The sequence below is a fragment of the Mus caroli genome, chromosome 5 (genome assembly GCF_900094665.2).
Source record: "Mus caroli chromosome 5, CAROLI_EIJ_v1.1, whole genome shotgun sequence".
In the NCBI taxonomy this organism is placed as follows: domain Eukaryota; kingdom Metazoa; phylum Chordata; class Mammalia; order Rodentia; family Muridae; genus Mus; species Mus caroli.
The window spans coordinates 12,848,665-12,873,025 of NC_034574.1; the positions used below are offsets into that span (position 1 = coordinate 12,848,665).

Sequence of the window (24,361 nt, forward strand, 5' to 3'; positions counted from 1 at the left end):
TTTTTTGGTTTTTCGAGACAGGGTTTTTCTGTATAGCTCTGGCTGTCCTGGAACTCACTTTGTAGACCAGGCTGGCCTCGAACTCAGAAATCCGCCTGTCTTTGCCTCCGGAGCGCTGGGATTAAAGGGTGTGCCACCACGCCCGGCCTTGAAATATACTATTTTCCTATACATTATTTACAGAGATATCTCAGTTTGGAAGATGCTTATATACATGTCCATATAACGGATATTTTCCTGTGGAGTCTTGTGCCTTGTTATCTTTCAGTCCTGGTGGAAGCTCTGCAAACGAATGCCCCTATTCCACCAGCGTGCAATCCAGTGTTTCTCCAAGCTGCTCTAGTCTCACTGTAATCTAGAAGATGTGCACTCAAAGGAATTGTGACTCTATTGTTTAAGAGATTTAAGCACCTACCCTCATAGGAAGTTCTTTTAGAAGCTCTCTTCATCTGAAGTTATTTTGAGAAGTACATCTTTGAGAAGAAGGATTTTTTTTCCTTCAATATGGCTTGCTGTAAATGTGATTAAGGTAAAAGTAATATTATAGAGCAGAGCGAAACTGTGCATATTATGATTCAGTTTTAAAGCATTATGGACATCTTGAACGAAAAACCTATTTACTAAAACGTACATATTGTGACCATAAATTATTCATACCTATAGTATCAAATATCACATTTAATAAGTGCATACTTAGGTAAATAAGGCACTACAATTCACTTTTGAGTTAGTGAAAAACCTCAGTGCAATTAATAATGAATTTTGAGTTCTTTATTATTTTCTTCAAGTTTACTCCTATTCATAATCAAAACATTTTCTTCAAGTATTGGTAAATATCAAGAATTTACACCTATACTCTAAAACTATTTTCTGATAGATCTGAATGTTTATACATATATGATATCAGGTTGTAAGAATATTTCTTGAGTAGAGAACTATTTATATCAAGTAATTACTACTAATTAAAGCTACCAATCCTGGGGTGGTGTGCAGTTCGTTGGTAGAGCTCTAATTTAAGATGCACAATGACCAAGATGCAGTCTCCAGCTCCAAAGCTACAAAGTAACCCTGGCTTTCAATGCCTGATACAAATACTTTTTAAAATATGGATAATTCTAACATAGCCTCCATAATTTAGCCAGGAGCAATGCACTTTAGGTCTTGGGTTTCTGGATTGTGAAGGGGACTTTCCTTATGGGAAAAGAACCACAGACACACCACCACCATCACCACCACCACCAACAACAACAACAACGACGACAACAACAGCATCATCATCAATAACAACAACAAAAGCTTGTCTTTTTCCTTCTCTTTGTCTAAAAATTCCCTGAGAAATTTTTATCTCAAGGGATTAATAACATATGATTCATGAGCTGTCCTGATATTTAAACCCCCTGTGTCATTAATGTAGCACCTACATTACTTGAAGCATTTACCAACTTTTCTAAGAAGTGCTGTTTATGGCAAGGATATGACCCTGACAGAGAAATATACATATACAAAGAAGGGAAAGCGAAATCCTAGTATCTTCCATTACAAGAGCAATGGGTGGAAAGGTCGAAGTGGAGGTGCAGAGATTTTCTCTTCAACTCCGAATGGTGGAGAAGTATGTGAGGTGAGGGTCACCAAAGTGACAGAGCCTTCCACTTCCTGGTAGCATGTGGTGGTTAGGATGAAATAAGAGGGAGGAAGAAGAGAAGGACACAGTGCAGAGATTGTATTGACTTTTACTTGAAGCTCAATCAAGGGTCGTGATTTTCCATGCTGTGAAGGAGAAATGGAATGGCCATTTCGATTGATAACACTTTGACTTTCAGCCATGACTCACCATGCAAGGGCTGAGTTGCCCCTTGTTCCCACCACACTCGGGCCTCGGTCAGATAAAGGGTCACATACAAATTCTCTTCAGCAGTACAGTTAGGTTCAGTTGAGTTTTTGCTGGGAACAGAAGTTCCAGGAAGATAAATAAGAGAAGGCTGTAACATTTTTATAGAAAAAAATTACATTCACAATGTCCCTTTGTTTATTAATCCCTTAAACACTAAGCCTGAAGGACAAAGAGTATTTTCAGCTTAAATTCCTCTTCTTACCGGCTTTCCCCACCACTGGGTTGCTTGCCTTTTGCAAACCCCATGTAGGGCCATCAGCACAGCTTTGATTCTGTGCATCCAGGCAGTACCACCCTCTCTGCCTTTACTAATCCTCCCTGACCCAGGGTTATAATTTTGCTGGTTGATTATTAATTAATCTTTCTTGTCCTTTTTGTTCTTGTGTGGGTGTATTTTCTTGTCTCAAAATTAAAAATGCTTCACTTGCTCTTTAAAAGAAAATGGAAAAAAATCATCAAATATCCCAAAATACGACTTTGAAAAGTTCAGTTTAAGATTTAGTGCTCTGTCAAAGTCATTATAATCCTGACACTTTTATATAATTACAACAGTTGAGATTTCCCTGAACATTTATGGTGATCTTATTAAGAAATAATAAAAATTAGCTTGTTAAGAAATCATAAAAATAATTAAAAAAAACAACTTAAGTTTAATTAACTACTATTGATGGGAATTTCTTTTGCTAACTAATAGAAGGCCATTGAAGTTGTGTTATGTGATTGTGTATAGTCCAGACACCTCTCTACATATGCCCTCTCCTAAGAAGCAAGGAAGAGATTATAAACTTATCTTGTACATACATTTCTGATAATGACACTGCTAAGTACATACCAAAGTTAATTAAAATTTAGCATGATTGATTGAAGGTTTGTTTGGTTTTTGTTTGGTTTTGTTTTCTCAAGACTTTTATGTTGAAGTGAAATTTTACACAAGCAAAAACTGCTGTAGTCCTGGTTCAAAGTAGTACTTAGCATCTCATAGAAGGTAAACTGTCAAACTGTGTGTCTTTTAATGTGGACACACTATTGAAATTCCTGTGCTCTCACCTTCTTCACCTGTAGCAAGAGAAATATATCTCTCACCTGAGAGTAACCAGTCATTGTAGCTTACCAAGAACAGCCGTACCTAGTTGTACTAATTGTTGAGAAGTCCTTATTCCCAACTTTGGCTCCCCATACACTTGAAAATGATCCATGTGATATGTTCTATTGAGATTAATGTATACATACTTTACTTGCATGTTAATATAATGTTTAAATGACATGATTTGTAAGCAAGGAGATACAGAAATATTGTTAATCAATTGTATTGATTACATGGTATTTTTATTATAATTCCAGTGCAAAGAAATATAAGTTGCACAGGAAGTTCTAGAGTCACAGACCACTGAAGCAGACGTAACAGACAATGGAAAAGCATGAGCATATGGGAGGCATTCAAAGTATCTACAGGCCATCTGATAATGTCTTATATTTATCTGCATACAGGCCATCTGATAATGCCATATTTATCTGCATTTAAAACCCTGTGGTCTCTCAGTGAGCCCACATTCCAAACATTGCATAGCACTACAGTCATAAAATGTGAAAATAGGAAGTGATACTGTTGGTAGAAAATTTGCTTGTCTTGATCTTTCAAGTGCATATTTTAGGTAAATGGCATGCTATGAACCAGGCATTAGTTAGCTCATTTTAATTGCTGGACTAAATATTTATTGTCTAGATAAGTGTTAACAATATTTTAATCAGTGAAAAACAGAATGCAATGGATGCCCACCTTCTTTCAAGATATAAAGAACTATCTAGGTTGAAACATACTAGGTGACTTTTTTCCATATTGGTACTCTCAGCCATTGCCAAGAACTTTGGGCTAACACAGAGCTGACACTTAAGAGGTTCACTTTTAGCTCAGTACAGGGTCAGTTACAAGCCAGGGCTGTAGGCTTTCTCAGGGGAGATCCTACCCCATCTTTGAACATCATCACTTGAAAGTGACAAAGGGAAATGACTGCTCTCTAGAGGACAGTCATAAGAAGGGATATAAGCTCTGCCTTTTTATGCACACGAATAATCTACTTTTTTTAAAGTTCATGTCAGGTCTGCTTCAAAAGTCATCTCAGCCAAAGACAGATAGAAAGTCTTGAAGGCTTTTTGCTGCTTTAGTACAGAGCATTTTGTTTGGGCTGATACAATGTTGCATAATAGTAAGAGAGCCAAGAGTGTATTCTTTTTAATCTCAAAAACCTCTCTAAAAGCACAAATGTGTTCCTTCAGAATCTTTCTTTATAATTTCTAAGTTATTATCACACCATATGAGGGACAGCAAAATAATTTCTTCAAAGTACACTAAAGTTTTTATTATAGATAATGCAGCATTATTTTTCACTGACAGGATGCCAGAAACAAGTTTAGTTTCTGGCTTTTTATTTATTTATTTATTTATTTTAATCTGTTTTATTGCCCCAAATACATTTGTGAATAGCAAATGGCCAAAGCGAATGTACAGAAGGATAGGACAAGGCATTTCAACCCAGTAACAGGAGTAAGGACAGGAATAAACTCTTCTGTAGAACAATGCTGTGGTAAACTGGTACAGGAGAGGGTCTTGCCTCTCCATGGGAACTTCTGGCAGACATCCAGTCAGAAGCTCTGATGAAGGGACTCATCTACTGACAAAACAATGTGCCTAGGTCTGTTGATGGCTGTGCAAAGAAATGCTGTATTCTGGCCACACAATCTATTGTGCTTGCATCTCCACAGGACAGTGATAAACAGAGGCATTCTGGGCTTTAAGTGTGTGAAAGAGCAAGTCATGTCAAACGAAAGTGGGCAAAGGTCTCCTTCTGCCTTAAGTTTTCCCTGTGCCATGTTTTCTCTATCTCAAGACCATGACAAAGGTCTTCTGTATCATGGGTTTAGATATTTTTTGAGATGAATTTTCACAGTTCTGTCTTTATCATACATGTCTTGCAGGAACAAAATTCTAATCAGTATTTTTACCAACACATCTTTTTTCACCTGTATCCTCACACCTGTTTATCTTCCTTCTCTTGAGTATCTCTCCTGGAAAGGTGGAATGATTTCTGCGGCAGTTAATAGCACCTACAATTATGAAAATGCATTTTGTTATTCATGAGGAAGAGGTTGTGATATGATATTATACAGTTAACTCATTTAAAAAGGAAATACTAAAACTTTAAAATCAAGGAAAATATTTTTTTCAGCCATGGTACTTTTTATATATCTTCCAGGCAAAAGCATCAAATGTAATTAATTTCAGCAGTTATGAAAAGCTAGGTTTATAACTTCTGTGGTGTGAAATTTCAAGTGGAAAAAAAATCTCGTTATAAGTGGTATACAATGAAGGTCAAGTAAATCTCATTATAAGTGGTATACAATGAAGGTCAAGTAAATAAACTTGGATACTTTTCCCTAAAGAACAGTAAAAAATAATAATAATAATAGTGTAGATTCTTCCAGAGTATAGAAGATTGAGCAATTATCTACTCATGGTACAATTAGGTAGACACACTTGAAGGCTAAATTTAGAAGCTTAGCTGCAAAATGATGCTGCAGATAACATTCAAAAGATGGATTAAAAGGCAGTAGTATCTGCTGCATTAAGAAATGTGTCGCTGTGAAGCATGATGGGGAAAGGGTGTTGAAGTGGGTTTCTGAGTGAACTTATCAACTCCTGTGTAAAAGACTGCTTTTAGTTCCAAGGGAGAACTTCCAGACTTAGAAAATGACAGACCTCCTTGATCTACATTCTACAGCATAAGTGTCATCAACACGCCCACCCTGCATTGAAAACTGAATGCAAATATGGCATGTAAAATGACAATTTTCTATAGAGTACATGATGGCATAAATTATGAAAAGGGAAGAAACACTAAATAAGAATCCGAAGAAAGGATAAAGAAAACAAAGCTAACTTTGGGGGAAATTTTACACTTCACTGAACTATGTCTCTTTCTAAATATATTTCAGAGAAATAAAAATCTTAATACTTTGAAGAATAGAAATGTCATTAACTATAAAAACAGGGGATTCAGAATTTATTTTAGTCTAAAGAAGGAAATGAATGTTTCCACAGACATGCTAAAGGCATGAATTATTTGGCAGAGTAGAACAGAGTGCCTGCCCCTGACATGACTGAGCTTGCTTTTATTCCTTGTCTAAGTAGTCCTGAAGGCAATAGAACTATCATGTAAAATTAACTTTTAAATGAGTAGACTTTCAGGATTGCTATAGAGTAAATAGGGGAGGAACTTAGGAAACTTCACTTTCTTTGTATGTAAAACATTTTATTCAAGGATACACACTTCTATCAATAGTAGCTCCTACTTAGAGCTACTGTATCAGTTATGCAAGTGTAGGTAAGGGGAGCGTATCTTCAGAAAATGGATAGTACTTTGGCAAGATTACCAACTCCAAACTAAAGAAATTCTGGCTTGTATTTGGATGGGTGAATTTTAAGTTTTCCATTGCCTTAAAATTTTATTTTTACTGTGTGTTGCATAATTGAAACGAATACCCTAAGGCACTTACCCTTCCCCAGAGACCATCTGAGAGCAGTCTATACTGCTTCCAACTTAAATTTCCTGCCTGGTAAATGAAAACTGCCACACAGCACTTAGACTTGTGATAAACAGCTCTTTCTGTTCTCTTTTCCTTTCCTATCTCTCAAATAGAACAGAGAATTAAAGTCTTTACCAAGGTCAGTTTAAGTAATTGTCATTAAACACACATAATCAGCCAGTCTCTTAAAATATTTGAGACTTTCTAAAATAAATGCAGTAACATTTTAAGCTGTGCCCACAAGTATGGATAAGTGAATCTACTTTGCCTAATATAGAGCCTATGAGACCCACTCAGTGTATAGGAATTCTACAGGAGTGTGCTACAGTGTTGAGAGCTCACAATGGGTTTGCACAGCCCTTCTAGAACATTCGAATCATATGTTCTAGTGCTACAAAGACATCCTTTCCATTTCTCCCTCAGCAGGGTTTTGTTATTAGGTGACTTTGAAAATGTATGGCTACTTTAAGGATGATTAACACTCTGGCCAGAAGATGAAGATGATGTCAGTAGTTACAGTGCTCAGAGAGATACAGTACAAATCCACCTATTCTGCTGTAATCTGTTGACTTTAGCCTAAGAGACCTGAGAGATGGAGAATATCAGTATCCTTAATTTATCAATAAGCAAATTAGGCTCCAGAGACCAGAGTAACTACTAATTACACAAGTGTGTGTGCACCTTTACCACAGGGCCCACATTGTAGACTCTTCAATACCTTATAAGACGATAATAAGGTAAATGTTATTTCATCTGGAGTTTTCCACAGCAATGTGGGGGACACATTTTGTCCATTAGTGTTATTGGTAACTTTTAGAGGAAAATTTGCCAGATGGGCCTTTGGAAACAGAGCTGAGGGTCTTAGGATAATATAAACATGAAATACTGTGTAGGAAAACAGTTTTGAAGCTCAAATAATTGATCACATCATGAACTTTTCAATGGCTGTTCTATGTAGAGTTTTATGAACAGCCCTGGAAGTAGGGGGAAGCTTGTCAGTGCAGGGGTTTACACTGTCGGCAGGGTTTCTGGAGCTGCCCTGTTTCCATCTCACACATTGTCAAGGCTCTTGCTAGCCTCCTGAGGGAACGGGGGAAATGGCAGCTGTAAATTACCACTGATCTTTATGAGTTCTAATGGATCTTGGTTTCAAATATGGGGCACTGTTAGCACTCTTCACAGATGCATAGACTTCCGTGCACATTCGGATAGTTAGGTACTGACACCAGTTCTGCCTCAAATCATGTATGTAAAAGGAATTTTAGACAAGTTCAGAAATAATTGAAGATTGTGAGATATGACTGTGTTAGAGAATGTTATCAGCACTGTTTCTTTTTTTATTAGATATTTTCTTTATTTACATTTCAAATGTTATCCCCTTTCCTAGTTTCCCCCTGAAAATCCCCTATCCCTTCCCCCTGCTCCCCAACCCACACACTCCCATTCCTGGTCCTGACATTCCCCTATATACTGCGGCATAGAGCCTTCACACACCAAGGGCCTCTCCTCCCATTGATGACCGACTAGGCCATCCTCTGCTACATATACAGCTAGAGCCACAAGTTCCACCATGTGTTTTCTTTGATTGGTGGTATAGTTCCAAGGAGCTCTGAGGGTACTGGTTAGTGCATATTGATGTTTCTTCTATGGGGCTTCAGTCCCCTTCAGCACCCTGGGTATTTCTCTGGCTTCTTCATTGGGGACCTTGTGCTCCGTCCAATGGATGACTGTGAGCATCCACTTCTNTATTTGCCAGGCACTGGCAGAGCCTCACAGGAGACAGCTATATCAGTCAGCACTGTTTCTTTACATGAGATGTTGGATGATTCTTCTTAAAACGAAAGCCCTGATTTCTGAATCTCATAAAGAAAACAACCTTGGGAGAACGTAGGCTGACTTTGGGAGTGGCCTTGATCCTCAGGCTAGATTGATAAGGTTAACAGATATTGATGCGAAGATCCTGTAAGTAACTCCTTGTGAAAAGAGCCATTTTTATCCCTAAGAAATTTTACATGCAATTTGCATATCATTTTTGCATTGAAATATGAAAAATCAAAGTTCCCACAGGGACAGTGATGGAAGCCAAGCCCCTCGACTGAGGATAATCTCACCTTCCACAAAAAACCAGGGGACTCGCTTCCTCCAGACACCTGCACTTTGTAAGAACAAATTAGTAGGATTGTTGTGGTGGCTAGACAAGACACTGCTTGTCAAATATTAATAGAATATATAGGTATTTTGTATTGATACAATGCTGGCACAAATTTTGTTGTGTGAATGGTAGATTAAAAAGGCAAATTGGACAAAATCAAGGAAATTGTTTCTATTTTATCATTTACTTTTATATTGATAATAAGAATTATTTTTGTAAAAATTTTGAGGAGTTAAACTCATTTGTATGATAGACTACACCATAATAAAGATAAGAAAATATTACATCAATTTTTATTAAGTACAATTAGTACTTAGACAACTCAGGATTCATAATTTAAAGCCTGAAGAGTACAGCAATACTTTATTTATTGAAACTCCCATTTTGATGTGAGGAGCCCCAGCTATGACTGACAACTACAAGACTGGGGTCCGTCACACTTATCTCCTTACTCAGTTAGCTCCACAGTCCCAGCAGACAGGCAGTATTATAATTATTCAGATAGGGATGCTTAAGCACCAGCAGTTTAAATAACTTGCCGAAATCAGCATTGCTAGCCAAATGCAGAGCCAAGATCCAAGGATAGATCTATCTTCCAAAGCCAGACTTTGTTCCAGGAAAATGGATTCAATTAGCAACAAAATCCATTTATCTGTATGGTTTTTGAGTAAGTTGATTTTAAACTTGGATTGTCTAAAAATGTAATTTTCTGCAAAGTTTTAAAAATACACCCTTTGTTATTTTTATGTTAATTATTGCTGAAGTAACAAAGGCTGCAGCGTATTTTAATCTGGGGAAGTACAATGTGTTCATCTGCGATGAAAATAAACCAGAGGCAAATACCTGACAGGAACCCTGCTTGCCTATTCTTCAGCCTGTACAGCAAGACGGCTGCCCAGACTTAATTGCATTAAACCACCTAGATGGTTGAGGAAACAGTCCTTCACCTCATCACAGCTATTAAAACCAGCATTTGATCAATAAAATAGATTTTGCTTTTAAGGCTCACAGTTTAAAATGGCTATAAGTAAATGGAATAAAACATTTCCATACATTAAAGTATGATCCTGATTCATCAATATTCAGATTAAATTTAATATTTCTGACACTTGCTGTATCCTCTTTTACATACACTTGTTTCCACCACTTATGAATGTGCTTTGTTCCCTTTTGTACGTTGAAAATGAAAAGGACGGCCATGGTTAATGTTTACGCCATGATGGCAGAAGCATTTGGTAAAATAAACTTTGAGTTCTACTTTCTGACTCTCTCCTTGAAGAGCATGAAAACAATGATAAATGTTATGTTTTCAGAGCAAAAATAAAGAAGTGTAACACTGAAGGGTTTTTTGTGGGACACTGAGTGATGCATTCTCAGATATCATCCTGAAAAAGAGAAAAATCAAATGTTTTCCCAGTGTAGTATGAAAGTAAGGAAATATATATGATTTAAATCCACACGGAACAAAGGTGGTTCCATTGTTATTCTGTGGATCCTTTGTTATTCTCTTGAAAATAATGAAAAGGCAGTGAAGCACACTCCCAATAGCTGAGCAGTAGACCCCACCGTACTGACTGATTTTATGTTTTAGACTGTGTCTCAAGAGACAAAGAGAAGACCACATGGAAAACAGAACAGGGTCCTGCGCTGAAGACTGACCAATGTGTTTAAAACAAGTGAACTTGTCCTCTGTAGCTCTCCAAATTTGTGTCTTGTTTTAAAGCCAAGTGCAATAACTTGGCTAAACAATGAGTCACATTGAACAAAATAATATTTAGATAAAATGGCTGTCACTTTAGGGTAAATATCTCCATATCGCTTTGTTCATAATATCTGACACTTTAAATTTGAGGTAGTGCAATATGCAGTTTATTACATTTTTTCCTGTTCTCAAGTTAAAAATGGGCTTTAAAAGGCATCAAATGAAAGGGTAGTTCAAGAACTCGCAGTGGTTGGGGGAGCCAGGTTGTTCAGTCCTGAGTAAAGCCGGGTGGTCTTATTTTGAAGGAATTAGAGATAGAGAAGTTTTGGCAGTGTGCAGCTCCTTCCCAGTTAGTAATTTGTGTTTCCCTCTTCATATACTTCACTCATTTGTTAGGTACCATACAAGCAAAGCCTGCTTGAGGTTGTATATGCACCACAGTGGTTTGTTCAGAAAGCTCACACACCCTGAGCATTAACCAGCGGTAATTACATGTATATGAACTTACAAAACACTGAGAGACCTATCAGTACTCCCCATTTCCAGGCGAATGAATCATTAAGAAAATTATTTATAGGTCAATATTTCCCAGATCCTTCCTATGTGTATTTTATCTGTGGAAGCATGCAATAATCCTGGCATACACACAGTCTCTTCTGTATGCTCTTAATATTTCATTGAAAACAATCTCATACACTGTTGTCACTAGCTAAGACTGCCATTCCAAAACTTCATCCATGATTATCTTGCACCTTCTCAAGCTATTTGTTGCTATCTCTAGTGATGTGGGAACAACCTGGCAACTCAAGTTTGGCAATTATTTAAGATTTGCATCTTTAAAGTCTGTTTGTGAGAGTCAAGGAATTTGTAGCATTCCCTTTGCACATTGATGGGGAGATGCTTCCACTCAGAGCATCAATCCAAATTGCCTTTGTTAATCCCAAATATGCCAAACCACCCTTTGACTCTTCCTCAGCCGGTCTAGTTTTCTATGCAAGCTCAGTGTGTTCTCTGGGTAATGCCTTTCACTTCATTGACTTTATTTGTCTTCGGGTCACTGTTTGCTAGACACTTCTTGAGCCCTGATAAAAGGCAGCTATCCTTGGCTTTAACCATTTTTCCCCTTTACTTCATTTTATGCATTTAATACACTGAGCTTTATCATTGAGAATGGCTCAGCTAATATTTGTTGAATAAAAAAAAAAAGTCAAGTATTTCCTTCTGTCTAATTAGGAAGCCTTAGTCATTTTTCTCTAGTACTACAGGGTCATCTTGTTCAGTGTGTGTGTGCACACACGTGTGTGTATCTACCCTCAGGTGACCTTCTTTGAGGGTACCAAGATTTTCTTTCTCTTTTTTTGTTTGGGGTTTTTGTTTGTTTGTTTGTTTTGTACTAATCCATTGACTAAAATATTTGTTGAAAGGTGAAATAGATATGCTTCAAATAATAATTTATAAAGTAGAGCCAAATTCATTATGTATAAATGTAGGCTTTTTGTGTAGAGAGACTCACGGCTAGAAGTACTGAAGATGTTCATAAAAGTCAACTGTGAAGACATCAACCAACATGTAAGACCACTTCCTTTCATGTCTATTAATTCTACTCTCTAGAAGTTCCACTCCAAAATTACCACGTGTCCTACAAGGTCCAACTTAATGGAAAACAAACAAATATGGGAAATGTGGAATAGACAAGTGATAAATGTCACTGTTAGAATCATTGCTGATGCTGTTACAGTGGAAGGTGGTAGGAAATAGATTCATGTTTCTTTTCTAGGGATTTGCTCACCAGAAAACATAGGTCCAGTCCTCAGCCCTGCCCAGTGCACACACACTGCTTGAAGTATTTTTTTTTTTGTCATTAAGTTTGTTCAACCACTCAAAGTCTGTGAATATTCATGTTTTACATTATTCCTTTCCTGATCTTATTTGAAATTGTTAATTAATTCCTTTAAAAACAACAACATGAAAAAAATAGCCTACAAATCTTTAAAACTGTATGTAATCAAATATATTAAGAAAGTAGTATATTTAATAGATGTCTAATCACTAAAGCAGTTTCTTTTTTATTAGATATTTTATTTATTTATATTTCAAATGCTATCCCCTTTCCCCTCTGCTATTCTATCCCCCCTATTCTATTCTATCTCCCCTCCCACTACTTCTATGAGAGTGTTCCTCCACACACACTAAAGAAGTTTCTAATAATCTCTTTGTCTTTGTAATCATGCCTCTTCTGCTACACTGGGTACCTTGGGACCACTGTTGCTGAACATCTTGCTCCAGCGTATCTTTACCAGAGGAGTCCAGAGCGGTCAGGGGAAAGTGTGTACTGTTTCACAAGTGTATTTCTGTATTCACATCTCTAATGGGAATGCTGAAGGAGGTGTCTTCTGAGCAAGGAGCAGCATGAGTATGCATACTCAGTACATTTATGCTATCCTCCTACAGCTTAGGAATAGCTTCAGATTTGAGTCTCTTTCCAGAAATTACTTCCTTCCATTTCAGAGTCTTGAAAGGCATCTGAGAACCAAATCTTCTTTACCTCAAGTGATCTTGACCATTAACTCCCCAACAAGGATCCTACTGTTTGTGCCCAGACATTCTAAATGAGCTTAAAAGAAAAATCAGAAGTTAAGATTTCTTATTGAGTTAAAGCACTCATCAGAAATGCAACATGAATTTGATAGAGAAAGAAAAAAATCTTGTTCTTTGGTGTAGCACCATCTATCTTGAAAAGAATACACACTATTAACGATGCAACTATATGTCTAAGAAAAGGTTTTAGAGATAATTTTTATTCTTTTAAGATTCATAAAAGAATATATAAAGTATATCAGACCTAGGGATATTCCATAATGATATAAAGAAACATTTGTAGTGGATGACAGTTGTAATCAATATAGAAGTAATTTTTTCATAGATATTTTACTGCTGTATGAAACATAAGAGCTCATTCTAGTTTTTAATTCCTTAGCCTGCTGTGTCCCTGTTACGACAAAAAAATTAAAGGAGAGAGAAATAGTTCAATTTATACCTGGAGTGGAAATATGCCATCGTCACTGGAAATACATGGCAGCAGGAGTAGGCACAATTCACCCACAGCTGGAAAGCAGAATGAGGCATACTTCTTCAGAGCTTGCTTTCTCCTCTTTCAGTGGGGACACACAGCCCTAGTTTGCTACTACCACATTGTTGTGGATTTGGCTTATGGCTTATATAATGTTAACTAGGTTCAATTACATGGGAATTCGCACATCTACATCCAAGACACCATGGGTCCCTGTCTCCAGTTGACTCTAATAAAGTTGCTGGTGGCCAATAGCTGGTCAGGGAGACAGAGTCAGGACTTTAGATTTCCAGGGCAAGGGAACTTTGGGAAGAAGGCTTGAGTATGGCCATGCTAGGGAAGCAGGAGGATTAGGCAAGAGAGCTGCAGAAGACAGAGTAAGAGTCATGTAAGAGCTGAAGAAAAGCAGACCCAAGGGCCCTCCCAGATTGGGTCTTGGCTAGCAAAGATGGAGTGTAGATTTTAGTAAGTAATAATTCAGGGGTATTGGAAGAGAGGCATTAGCACCATGAAAATTTGGGAGTGAGGGGCCCTGCCATTGAGCTGCTAAGGACATATTAGAAATAAGGCTGCATGTGTGTGTCTTTCATTCAAGAATCCAGAGCATTTTGGCAGGTGGTGAGGAATGCACACCACCACAGGCAAGGTGATTTGAGTAGTGATATTAATTAATATAGCACCACACGTACTGCAAGTCAGCCCACCTCAATGAACATAACCTAGATAATCCCTCCTAGACATATCCAGAGGCTAACTTAGTCTGTATAAATCCTCACAGTCATCAAAGAGGCTTGTCTTCCACTGGTCCCTAGAATGTGGCCAGTAGAGAACATCAACCATCCCACTAAATGACAACATCCTCTCTTAAGTTTTCTAGATGCTGATTTGAAGGCACAGAAGCAGTGTGTGAGAGAGACAGAGAGCCTGAGGGAGGGAGCGAGAGAGACAGAGATCTGTGAAACACAACATAAATGGAAAAATACTTTAGTCTCATGTTTAGAATCTTAAGTTAAAAAAAAAAAACAAAATATGTTTTAGCAATGGAGTCTACTTCATCTTCTGACTTTCATACATAACAACCTGAACTTTTGCAAAACTTTCAAAAGAGGGAAAAGCCCAAAGGGAAAAAAGCAAATATCAGCGACAGAAGACCTGCCAGGATCTGAAAACGCACACCATTTTTAACAACTCAGCCCCATTTAAATTATGTTTAAATTCTTACTTGAGTTATGCATATAGTTAGAGAATGGCAGGAAGAATCTTGTGATCCAGAAGAATAATGTATCTCATGGCCTTGAGGCACAAAAATGTAAGGCAAGTTTAAAGATGAAAAAAGAAAAAGCCAGAAATTACACTAGTAGCACTGACTGGGTTTTTTACTGAAGTAAATGCTAGCTAACCCATAGCAGGCATTGAAAGACAGGTTAAAATGTTGGCCTTGTTTCCATATGTAATAGAATGCTATTTGAGAAAGTTATTAAGTGGGAGCTTTAAAGTACAGTGAGCATATAACTTACCATCTAGACCATGAGTGTTTTGAGAATCAAAGGGGCATTATTGGCAATTAGGCTGGAAAAACAGGCACAGACTGGGTCTGTCTGTGGCCAACGGGAGTGAGACTCGTTTTTCATAAAGGCCCCTGTATGTTTGTTAATCTTCTCCCTTATGCAATGCCTGGGAAATCCATTTTGCGTCACAGTTGCCTTTCCCTGGCCAGACTCACTGAATAGAGCTGTTTCCCTTGGTCCTTTTTTTATCCATGTGCTACTTTCGTTCCTTTGCTGTAATCTCATTCATCCATCAACAAGCAGAAGAAAGAACCTTTTATCTTCTGCATGAACCATGCATGACCATACTCTCTGCACCAAGCCTCCAGGCCCTGGCACAGATTAAGAATGGCACCGCTAAGCTGTGACATTCTTGGGTGCCAGTTGCTTGCCGTGTGGTCTTTGCATTTTCCAAAGGGGCAAAGAAAATTCAAGACATTGAAGCATTTACATTGCTTCTTTCATTCTGCACAGACTCATGTGCAGGGCAAGAGCATACCAGAACTTCAAGGGTGCTGTGTCTTTGTGTTTAGAAAAACGCTGACACCATTGCATACACTAGCAAGATTTTGCTGACAGGACCCAAATATAGCTGTCTCTTGTGAGACGATGCCGGGGCCTAGCAAACACAGGAGTGGATGGTAACAGTCAGCTATTGGATGTATCACAGGGCTCCCAATGGAGAAGCTAGAGAAAGTACCCAAGGAGCTAAAGGGATCTGCAACCCTATTGTTGGAACAACATGATGTACTAACCAGAACCCTGGAGCTCTTGTCTCTAGCTGCATATGTATCGAAAGATGGCCTAGTCGGCCATCAATGGAAAGAGAGGCCCATTGGACTTGCAAACTTTATATGCCCCAATATAGGGGAATGCCAGGGCCAAAAGAATGGGAATGGGTGGGTAGGGAAGTGGGGGGCGCTATGGGGGACTTTTGGGATAGTATTGGAAATGTAATTGAGGAAAATATGTAATAAAAATATTAAAAAAAAAAAANAAANAAAAAAAAAAAAAAAAAGAAAAATGGGGTTGAAGCTATCTGGTTCTGCTCTCAAATTAAAAACCATCTTTGCTTTGCAGATATTCCAGTCTTGTGACCTGGTTTAAGATGACCAGAGAAATTCACTGAATTGTAAGGGTTTGGGGGAGGTCCCAAGGCTGATACAGAAGCTTGGAATAGAAACTGAGTGAGGAGAGTGTTTAAAGCTACATTCCTTGCTCTCCTGATGAGCCCACATGTGGCTGCTATTTGGGGCTGTTAATTTTGAGCAAATGTGATTTTAACAACCTGCCTGCTGCTCTCTGTTTACATTGGGAATTAAGCGCTATAATTTTACTGAGCTGCCCTTCCAACTCCTTACTTATCTAATGTTTTTTTTTTTTTTTCCCCTGAAGGGACAGGTAAAATTCAGTTTCTAACCCAGTTTCCAAACAGTGAGCCTCAAGGAGCCTTCTCTACTTAAAAACCTTTCTAAGACAAGACATCCGGAAGAGGAAATTATCCTGTCAAAATCACTACCTCTGAAGTGAAAAGCACCAAAGCTTTGCTATCTGTTGTGTGCTTTCTGCCTGAGGCTTGGAAGACGTTTCTCCCAAGACTTTCTGCAGGCTAGCTCCATAAAAGTAATAGAACAAAGGGCGGCGGGGTTAAATTGTCACGAGAGCTTATCTTCTTACCTGCATCACGTATTTAAGCAAAGCATCTAGCCTACAGTGCTAAGCAGGCCATAAATATGTGCTGAATAAATAAACTGATAGCACAGCCTGAGCTTTAAATATAATTAATGAGTAACCATTATATCTGCCTCTAACTGAGAGAATCCTGGGAATTGATTTTCACTGCAATATTTCTTTACCTAATCAGGACTTTTCTAAAAGACAGAAGACAGTGTAGTATTCTTAGTAAATGATTTCCCTGAGTAATGTTTATCATTCATAAAAGGATCCCCATGCATTCAACCAAGATCACATATCTGAACATATAAATACATTTTTAATGAAGAACACTCTTCACAATATAGTTGCACAGCCTCTCAACACTAAATTATTACTATTGCTGATCTAAATTGCTTCTCATGTGGTTAGGTATATTGCATTACTGACAGACATAATATATTACATACTGACCCATATTCTCATTGCAGGAATGATATTTTAACTACTGCAGTCTGGGGAGCTTCTCTTGCTAGGGACCCTGTTGTCCTCCCAGTTTTAGTTACAGAGTCAGGGCTCACAATGATTTCTATTATAGAAATGTTCATCTGAGCATGCAAATGTTAGGTAAGCATATTATTCTGGAAAATTTCCCTGAAACAGCTTTTGCCTAGAATACATTACAGTAATTTTCCATCATAGACATCTACTATGATGTGGCTATCAGGGCAGGAATATGTATTTTTAATGCTCTTTCCCAGGAGATTTTCTCAGGACCTTGAAGACCTATACTGCCCTTGGTGGAGCCACTGAGTTTTCTAACTTTTCTAGTGCTACAAACTGTGTCCTCAGCCAAGCTCCTTCTCAACCATGTCAGCATTGCCTGAAAACAGTGCCATGGCCATAATTCTGAGCAAACGATATTATCATTATTGACATTTAAAAGAAGTACAGGCTAGCCTCATCTGTGGCCTTGTTTAGAGACAGTTCTTTTTTTTTTTTCTTTCCTTCTTTTTATTGGATATTTTCTTTATTTACATTTCAAATCTTATCCCCTTTCCTGATTTCCCCTCTGAAAAACATCCTCCCCCTATCCCCTCCTCCCTCCCCTTGCTCACCAATCCACCCACTCCCACTGCTTCCTGGCCCTGGCAATCCACCACACTGGGGCATACAGCCTTCCTAGGACAAAGGGCCTCTCCTCCCATTGATGTCTGACTAGTCCATCCTCTGCTGCATATGCAGCTGGAGCCATGAGTCCTACCATGTTTGCTCTTTGGAGGGTGGTTTAGTCCCTGGGAGCTCATGGGGGGGGGGGTACTGGCTAGTTCATATTTTTGCTCCTTCTATGGAGCTGCAAACCCCTTCAGCTCCTCCTCGGGTCCTTTCTCTAGCTCCTTCATTGTGGATCCTATGCTCAGTCCAATGGATGGTTGTGAGCATCCACCACTGTATTTGTGAGGCACTGGCAGAACCTCTCAGGAGAGAGCTATAGAGACAGTTCTTACTAAAGAGAGTGATGTCTTCCCTTCCTGGTAGTCCAATAATTAGACCAGTCATTTGTTGGTGTGACAAAGCCACTCTGTTATGGCTCCTCACGTTGGAGCCACATAGAAGAAAAAAACAGTTTCTTGGGTTGTTCTTTTTGTGAATGAAATTCTCCTTGCTTTGAACTCCCCCTTTTTTCGTGCCCACAGTTCCAAAGTTCAGCTATCACTACTCACAATTATTTAAGTAGCATTTTAACAAAATACCCAGGGCTTCAATCACAGAAGTGACAGTTGTGAAGTAAATTTTCCAGGATAACAACTGTCAACTGCCAATGGGCTATAAATAATTAAATCTGAAGATGCTTTATGGTCAGAAAAGCCAGATAAAAAAGGTCTTTAAGTTGATGTGGTTACTGCCCAGTCTGGCACCAACTTTGTTTTCTGATGAAATAGGTAGAGAATACCTGCAAATTCCATTCAGTATTTATTTCCTACCAAGGACCACATGCTTGGCTTTATTTTAATGCAGATTGGGCAACCAAATGGTGAAAGAACCTAATGAAGGAAGGAAAGTGGTGGAATGAAGAAGAAAAGAGAAGCATTTGAGAATCTAACTACACTGTTGTGTTAGGCAGCTGAGAAGGTGACAGGAGCTGTAAATACAAAAGATAGAACTGTTAGCAAAAGAGCCTAGTCAAGGTTTCTACAAACATACGGAGGCTTTGGCTCTGAATTAGCCCAGCAACTGTGCTAGTCCAAGTTTTGCCTGAAACTACTCATCCAGAGTTAATATTATTAATTTCATAATGACTGGAACTTCAACATTTTTACTCATTTTAAATCTCTTCATATGTTAATTCATTTGTTTCCATGGGACTAGTCATGGGATGTTACTGATGCAACATGTGTATGTGTATACATATGTATATATACATCTATACATACACATATATTATATACACATATATACATATTTAACAACAATAATCAAAAATAAAGACTATTGTGTGGATATGAATGGAAAAGGTTTGAAGCAGATGTACGAGGACACAGAAAGAAGAAAGGACAAAGTGATGTAATTATATTTAATTAAGACACAAAAAATTTAAAAAATTAAAAAGAAAGGTAGCTGAGCAATCCATAAGCAAGCCACGGGGAGTCCATTACTGCGCAGTGCTTCTCCATGGTCTGTGCCTCAGATCTTGGCTTACTTTTCCTGCTTTGGCTTCTCTTAATGCTGGACTGTCATATGGAAGTGTAAGCAAAATATGTAATCTTACACACACACACACACACAAACACACATACCATAAAAACTAAACTCAACTCATTTACTGAAGAAGAAATGGAGGCACAGGAAAGTTAGTTTGTTTATTTTTAAACACAGCCATATATCCTATTTCATTATCCTTCCATGTTATTGGCTAACACTGTGTGACTATATCATGGCACCATTCTGAAGTGGTGAGCTGAACAACCTGGCTAAACATGAGTCTGCTCGGCCATCCAAGGTGTGTCTGATGCACACAGATGGGATCCTTTGCTTCCTATAGCAATCTTTATTCTGTTTTATTTTGCTGTAAGCCAAACTGTGGCCATTAACAATTGTTCTAGAAATATGACACATGGTCTATGCCGACAAATGAAAAATCAATATGTCATGAAATCAGAAACCTTAGAAAGGTTTAGAAAATCTACTTTCAAAGATCACCACTGTTTAAGATCATCAGCACAAGAGCAACGGAATTTAAGGACTAAAAAGCAGTCGTAGGTTTTGCCTCTGAGCCTCGTGCCTGCAGAGAAAGCTGCCTGCATCATGAGTGTTGATTTCCTTATTGTTCCAGTGTCTTCCTTGCTTTCAGTGTTCAGCTCACAGAAAGATGTTCAATGTACAAGGAGCAGATTAAAGGGCCCAAGTCACTGATCATTGGGAGGTTATAAATCTGAGGATGCAAGTAACTGAATCCATGCATTCCTTTTGACATATTCATAGACACATTATCATTCAAATGATGTTGTCTCTTGAAGGAGAAACAGGAAAATAATCATTTACAAGTAGAGTATATTAAGTCAATGGAAATTGCTTTGAGGACATGTGTCAGTTATTCAGTTATTTGGAGATGATACTAAAATGGCCAATGTACTGCATTTGAGAGCAAGACATGAATAAGTAACATACTCTTCACATTATTGATTTCTCTTCCTACTCACTGTAGATATTTACATTTTAACTGGCTGATGGCTTCTGCTAATAAATATGAGATTCTTGTAAATGAGAATAATCTGTGAATCTTATGGAGTCAGCATGAACTTTAATTTGCTGATTTATTTCAGCAGAAAGTCAAGAACTAAAAATCTATGTTAACAAACATTACTTTTAAATTTAATTCTAAGACCTTTGTATATGACTATTTCATTTATATCACTTGTTTTCCTCCCTCCTCACTCTCCAACTTCCCCATGTTCTCCACTTCCAAATTCATGTTCTTATCTTCTTTAATCTTATGTGTGTGTGTATGCACACAGATATGCATACACACATTTAATGTTGCTTGTATGTATATGTCCAGGAATGACAAACTATGTGGGTACTTGTAGCTAGAGGAAATTGAATCTTCCTTTCTTGGCAGCCACTGACCATCAGTAGCTGTTCATCTAGCAGGAGGATATTGTGGAGTTTCCTCAGTTCATGTTGAAATGTCAATTTGTGCTGCTCTTCATCAAGCCTGTTCAGGCACCTCTATTGTTGAGAGTCTATGGGTGCCTTTTCATTGTCTAGAGGGAACTTTCCAGTAACAGGCATCCTAATCCTATGGTTTTACAATGTTTCTTTCTCCCCTTTTCTAGTATTATGTGTGCTTTAGGTGGAGACTTTGCACTGCTGCTGTATTCAGGGGTTTTAGACACCAAACAAACACTTATCCTCAGCATTTCAACCAATTGGAAAACTCTGTAGTAGTCTCCATCAGATGCAGAAAGCTTATTTGAAATAGAGTAAAAATTACACTATTTACAATGGAGTTAGAAATTGTATTAATTTAGGGAAATCACCAGGCTCTCCTATTTAATTCATGACTTTTTCAGTCACAAGTAGGTATGAATTCCCATTTCCTCAGAAGGCCTGAAGTCTAGTTTGACAGCTGTTGGTTATGCTAAAGTTAGTAATAAGTGGAAACATTAGTATTGTGGAAGATATGTTTATGTTTATTTTTGCTTTTTTGGTAAAGGTTTCTCTAAGAATTTTCAGTATAATCATAGAATTATAGAACCAACACACCTTCTTATCATTCCTTGTTTTCTATTTCAGAACTTCGAGAAACCAAAACCTCTGAATACTTTAGTCTGTCCCACCAGCAGTTAGACTACAGAATATTACTGATGGATGAAGATCAAGACCGGATATACGTGGGGAGCAAAGACCACATCCTGTCTTTGAATATCAACAATATCAGTCAAGAACCTTTGAGTGTAAGTTTATCATTTTCTTGAAGGATATCTTGGTATTATAGTTATTTAAAAAAATTCAATGTAATGAATATAATATGTAATGGATTAGAAAACCAGAAACTACTAAACACATGGAGTAACACACACACACACAAACACACCCCTCTAAGTTATTTTTTACATCACAACTGAAACAAATGTTTAGTTCAATTCCTCCCATTTCATTTAAAATGTTTTAGAAATCAATTTAAACTGCTGATGAATAAAAAAATAAACATGTCTTGCATGTCCTGTATATTTATGTATTTAAAAGAAAAAGCAATGTGCTGAGGGAAGTTTCCCATGCAAGGCCTGGTTCAGATAAAGGAAGAAGTACCATATCATCGATATGTATCCAGAGAGTGTGAGGAATAGTGCTATCAACTGCATGGATATTTGAATAATCATAACCTACATTTGTCATTTAATTTTCCAGTAAAAAAGCAAAATTAACCATCAGTGGAATAAAAGCAAAACTGTGTTAACTCTTAAAAGAGTAAAACGATCTAAATTTATTATAGACAGGACACTGCACACTTATTTTATTAACGGCTGACAACTCAAAAAGTATTTTTCTCTGCCACACATGACCCAGTGCAGTGATTTAGAATGCAAGAACAATGCTTCAGTGAGACTCTGTGGTTATGTGTTACACTAGTGTGTTTCATTGTTAAGGTATATGGAAGCCCACTTTAACTAAACCTGTCAGTCTAGCTGTGTGCTTTACCAAAGGTAGCCTTGAACTAAGATAGCCACATAAACCTGACCCATAATGATATCAGCAGTTGGTAAAACTATAAGTCCAAAGGGCAAATGGGCATTGTATTTTGCACATTTATCTTTCTAATACCTTTATTTAAATACACAATCACAAATTCTCATGTGTTATTGAAAAGGTTTTGTTAAATAAAAACGGATTGGATAAGCAAAACATAAATGGTATAATAACACAATAGCCCAATAATTTGAATTCAGAAGGTATAGGAAGAATTTTGAAAATCAAAAATAGTAACTCCTTAAAGAAATCAGATAGTCAAAAGCAAACTAAGAATATGCTGTTAGTGTGGACCTGATACAAACTTTATTTTTCTTTCTGAGCAGGTTTTCTGGCCAGCATCAACAATCAAAGTTGAAGAGTGCAAAATGGCTGGCAAAGATCCTACAGTAAGTAGTTAAAGCATGCACACACACACACACACACAAACATACACACAATACATATAAACACAGAGCCCCTCTTTGGATACATCATATATATACAAATATTCCCACCTACGCACACATTCACACTATACACCACACATGCACACATGTGCACACACACACACACTTACACACAGAGATAATTAGTCTTCAGATGTACATACTTAGAGAACAGTGGAATCTGAGATTAGTGGTGTTAGGGAGCCTTGGCAGGACTAATGTTGAAAGTGTAAATGTGGTGGGACTGGAATTCTCGTACCATCTGTAACTTTAGAATTCCTGACTGCTTAAACTTTCCAGCCATGCTTCATTATTTAACACAGACACTTTTCATGATTGATTTCACCAATAAATCTTGTACCAAGTGGCTCCAACCTACAGAACTCTCAGCAGGCTGCTGAAATAATGATGCTGTGAGTGTCTGGAGTAACTCCCAGATACCATGGGAACTATTCTTAAGATTCTTGATAGAAAAATAGTCATGAGCCTGCAAATTCCAGATAAATAAGTCAACAATGATGAATAGTACATTTGTTAATTAAAACAATTGCAAACCACAATCAAAGCAAATATTGACAAATGGGCAGCTCAACACTTGTGCAAAATGGATTCCCTTAACTGGACTTCAGTAGAGAGTCAAGTAAGGAACCTGTATTGATCTCTGTGCATGACTTACTCTCACTGACACTAAATTATTCTTGAATATTGCATAAGAAATGCATTGAGCTAGTCTTTGATGAACACAATCATGCATATACATATATATATATATATATATATATATGCATTTTTGCTTCAAATCATGACAAATACCATGATGAGATTAGTATCAAAGATACAAATGCCCTTTGACAAATAATTTGATAAAAGTTCTCTCTTTTCATTTATATTTACTCTCAATTTTTCATTTGATAAAGTACATTTGATAAAGAACCAATTGTATATTTAGCATAATTCTAGTTATGAAAGACATAATTGGTGTAAACATGGACCTATTTTTGCTTTTCTTCCCCATATCTAGTTGAAAAACTTTGACCTATTTTAAATAAGCAAGAAAATAGATGCAAATTAAAGAATGCAATAGAAAAAAAATATTGTGTAGGAAATCTAATATACTTACACTTATGCATCTGGTTTTGAGATCATATTAAGTATTAGCATTAACTTTTTGTCTAGAAAAGTCTGACTGAGCACATTGCAGTAGAAACAAGAGGTGCTGAAAGGATTGATGTCTATATGGAGCCTTGAAAGGAAGTGCTCCAGAGAGGTATTGGGATAGGCCAGTCACCATCAAAATGAATCCATAATGAGAGGAACTTTTTTCAGTGTGACAATCTCTGAAGACAGTCACAGATAAAAGCTTGTGTAAAGACTGAGGAAAGTCCAGGCAACCAAAGGCTCTAGAGCAATGACTGTCAGTCTGTGGGTCCCAACCTTCTGGGGAGCAGTTAGACTTCACAAGGATCCATAAGGCCATTGGAAGATGCAGATATTTGCATTGTGATTCATAATGGGAGCAAAATCACAGTTATAAAGTAGCAACATAGACAATTTTAAGGTGGAAGTGTCACTACAACATGAGGAAC

At 37.5% G+C, this 24,361-nt stretch overlaps 1 protein-coding gene across 1 annotated transcript in view; it reads left to right on the forward strand.

Annotated features, from left to right (window-relative positions):
• The window catches only part of Sema3c (semaphorin 3C), a 150,304-nt gene that overhangs the window by 53,049 nt on the left and 72,894 nt on the right, over nt 1-24,361 (forward strand). Inside the window, exons 3-4 of the mRNA XM_021161998.2 lie at nt 21,394-21,554; nt 22,674-22,736. Of these exons, the coding sequence (XP_021017657.1) occupies nt 21,394-21,554; nt 22,674-22,736 (224 nt within the window). The remainder of the gene's footprint in view (nt 1-21,393; nt 21,555-22,673; nt 22,737-24,361) is intronic.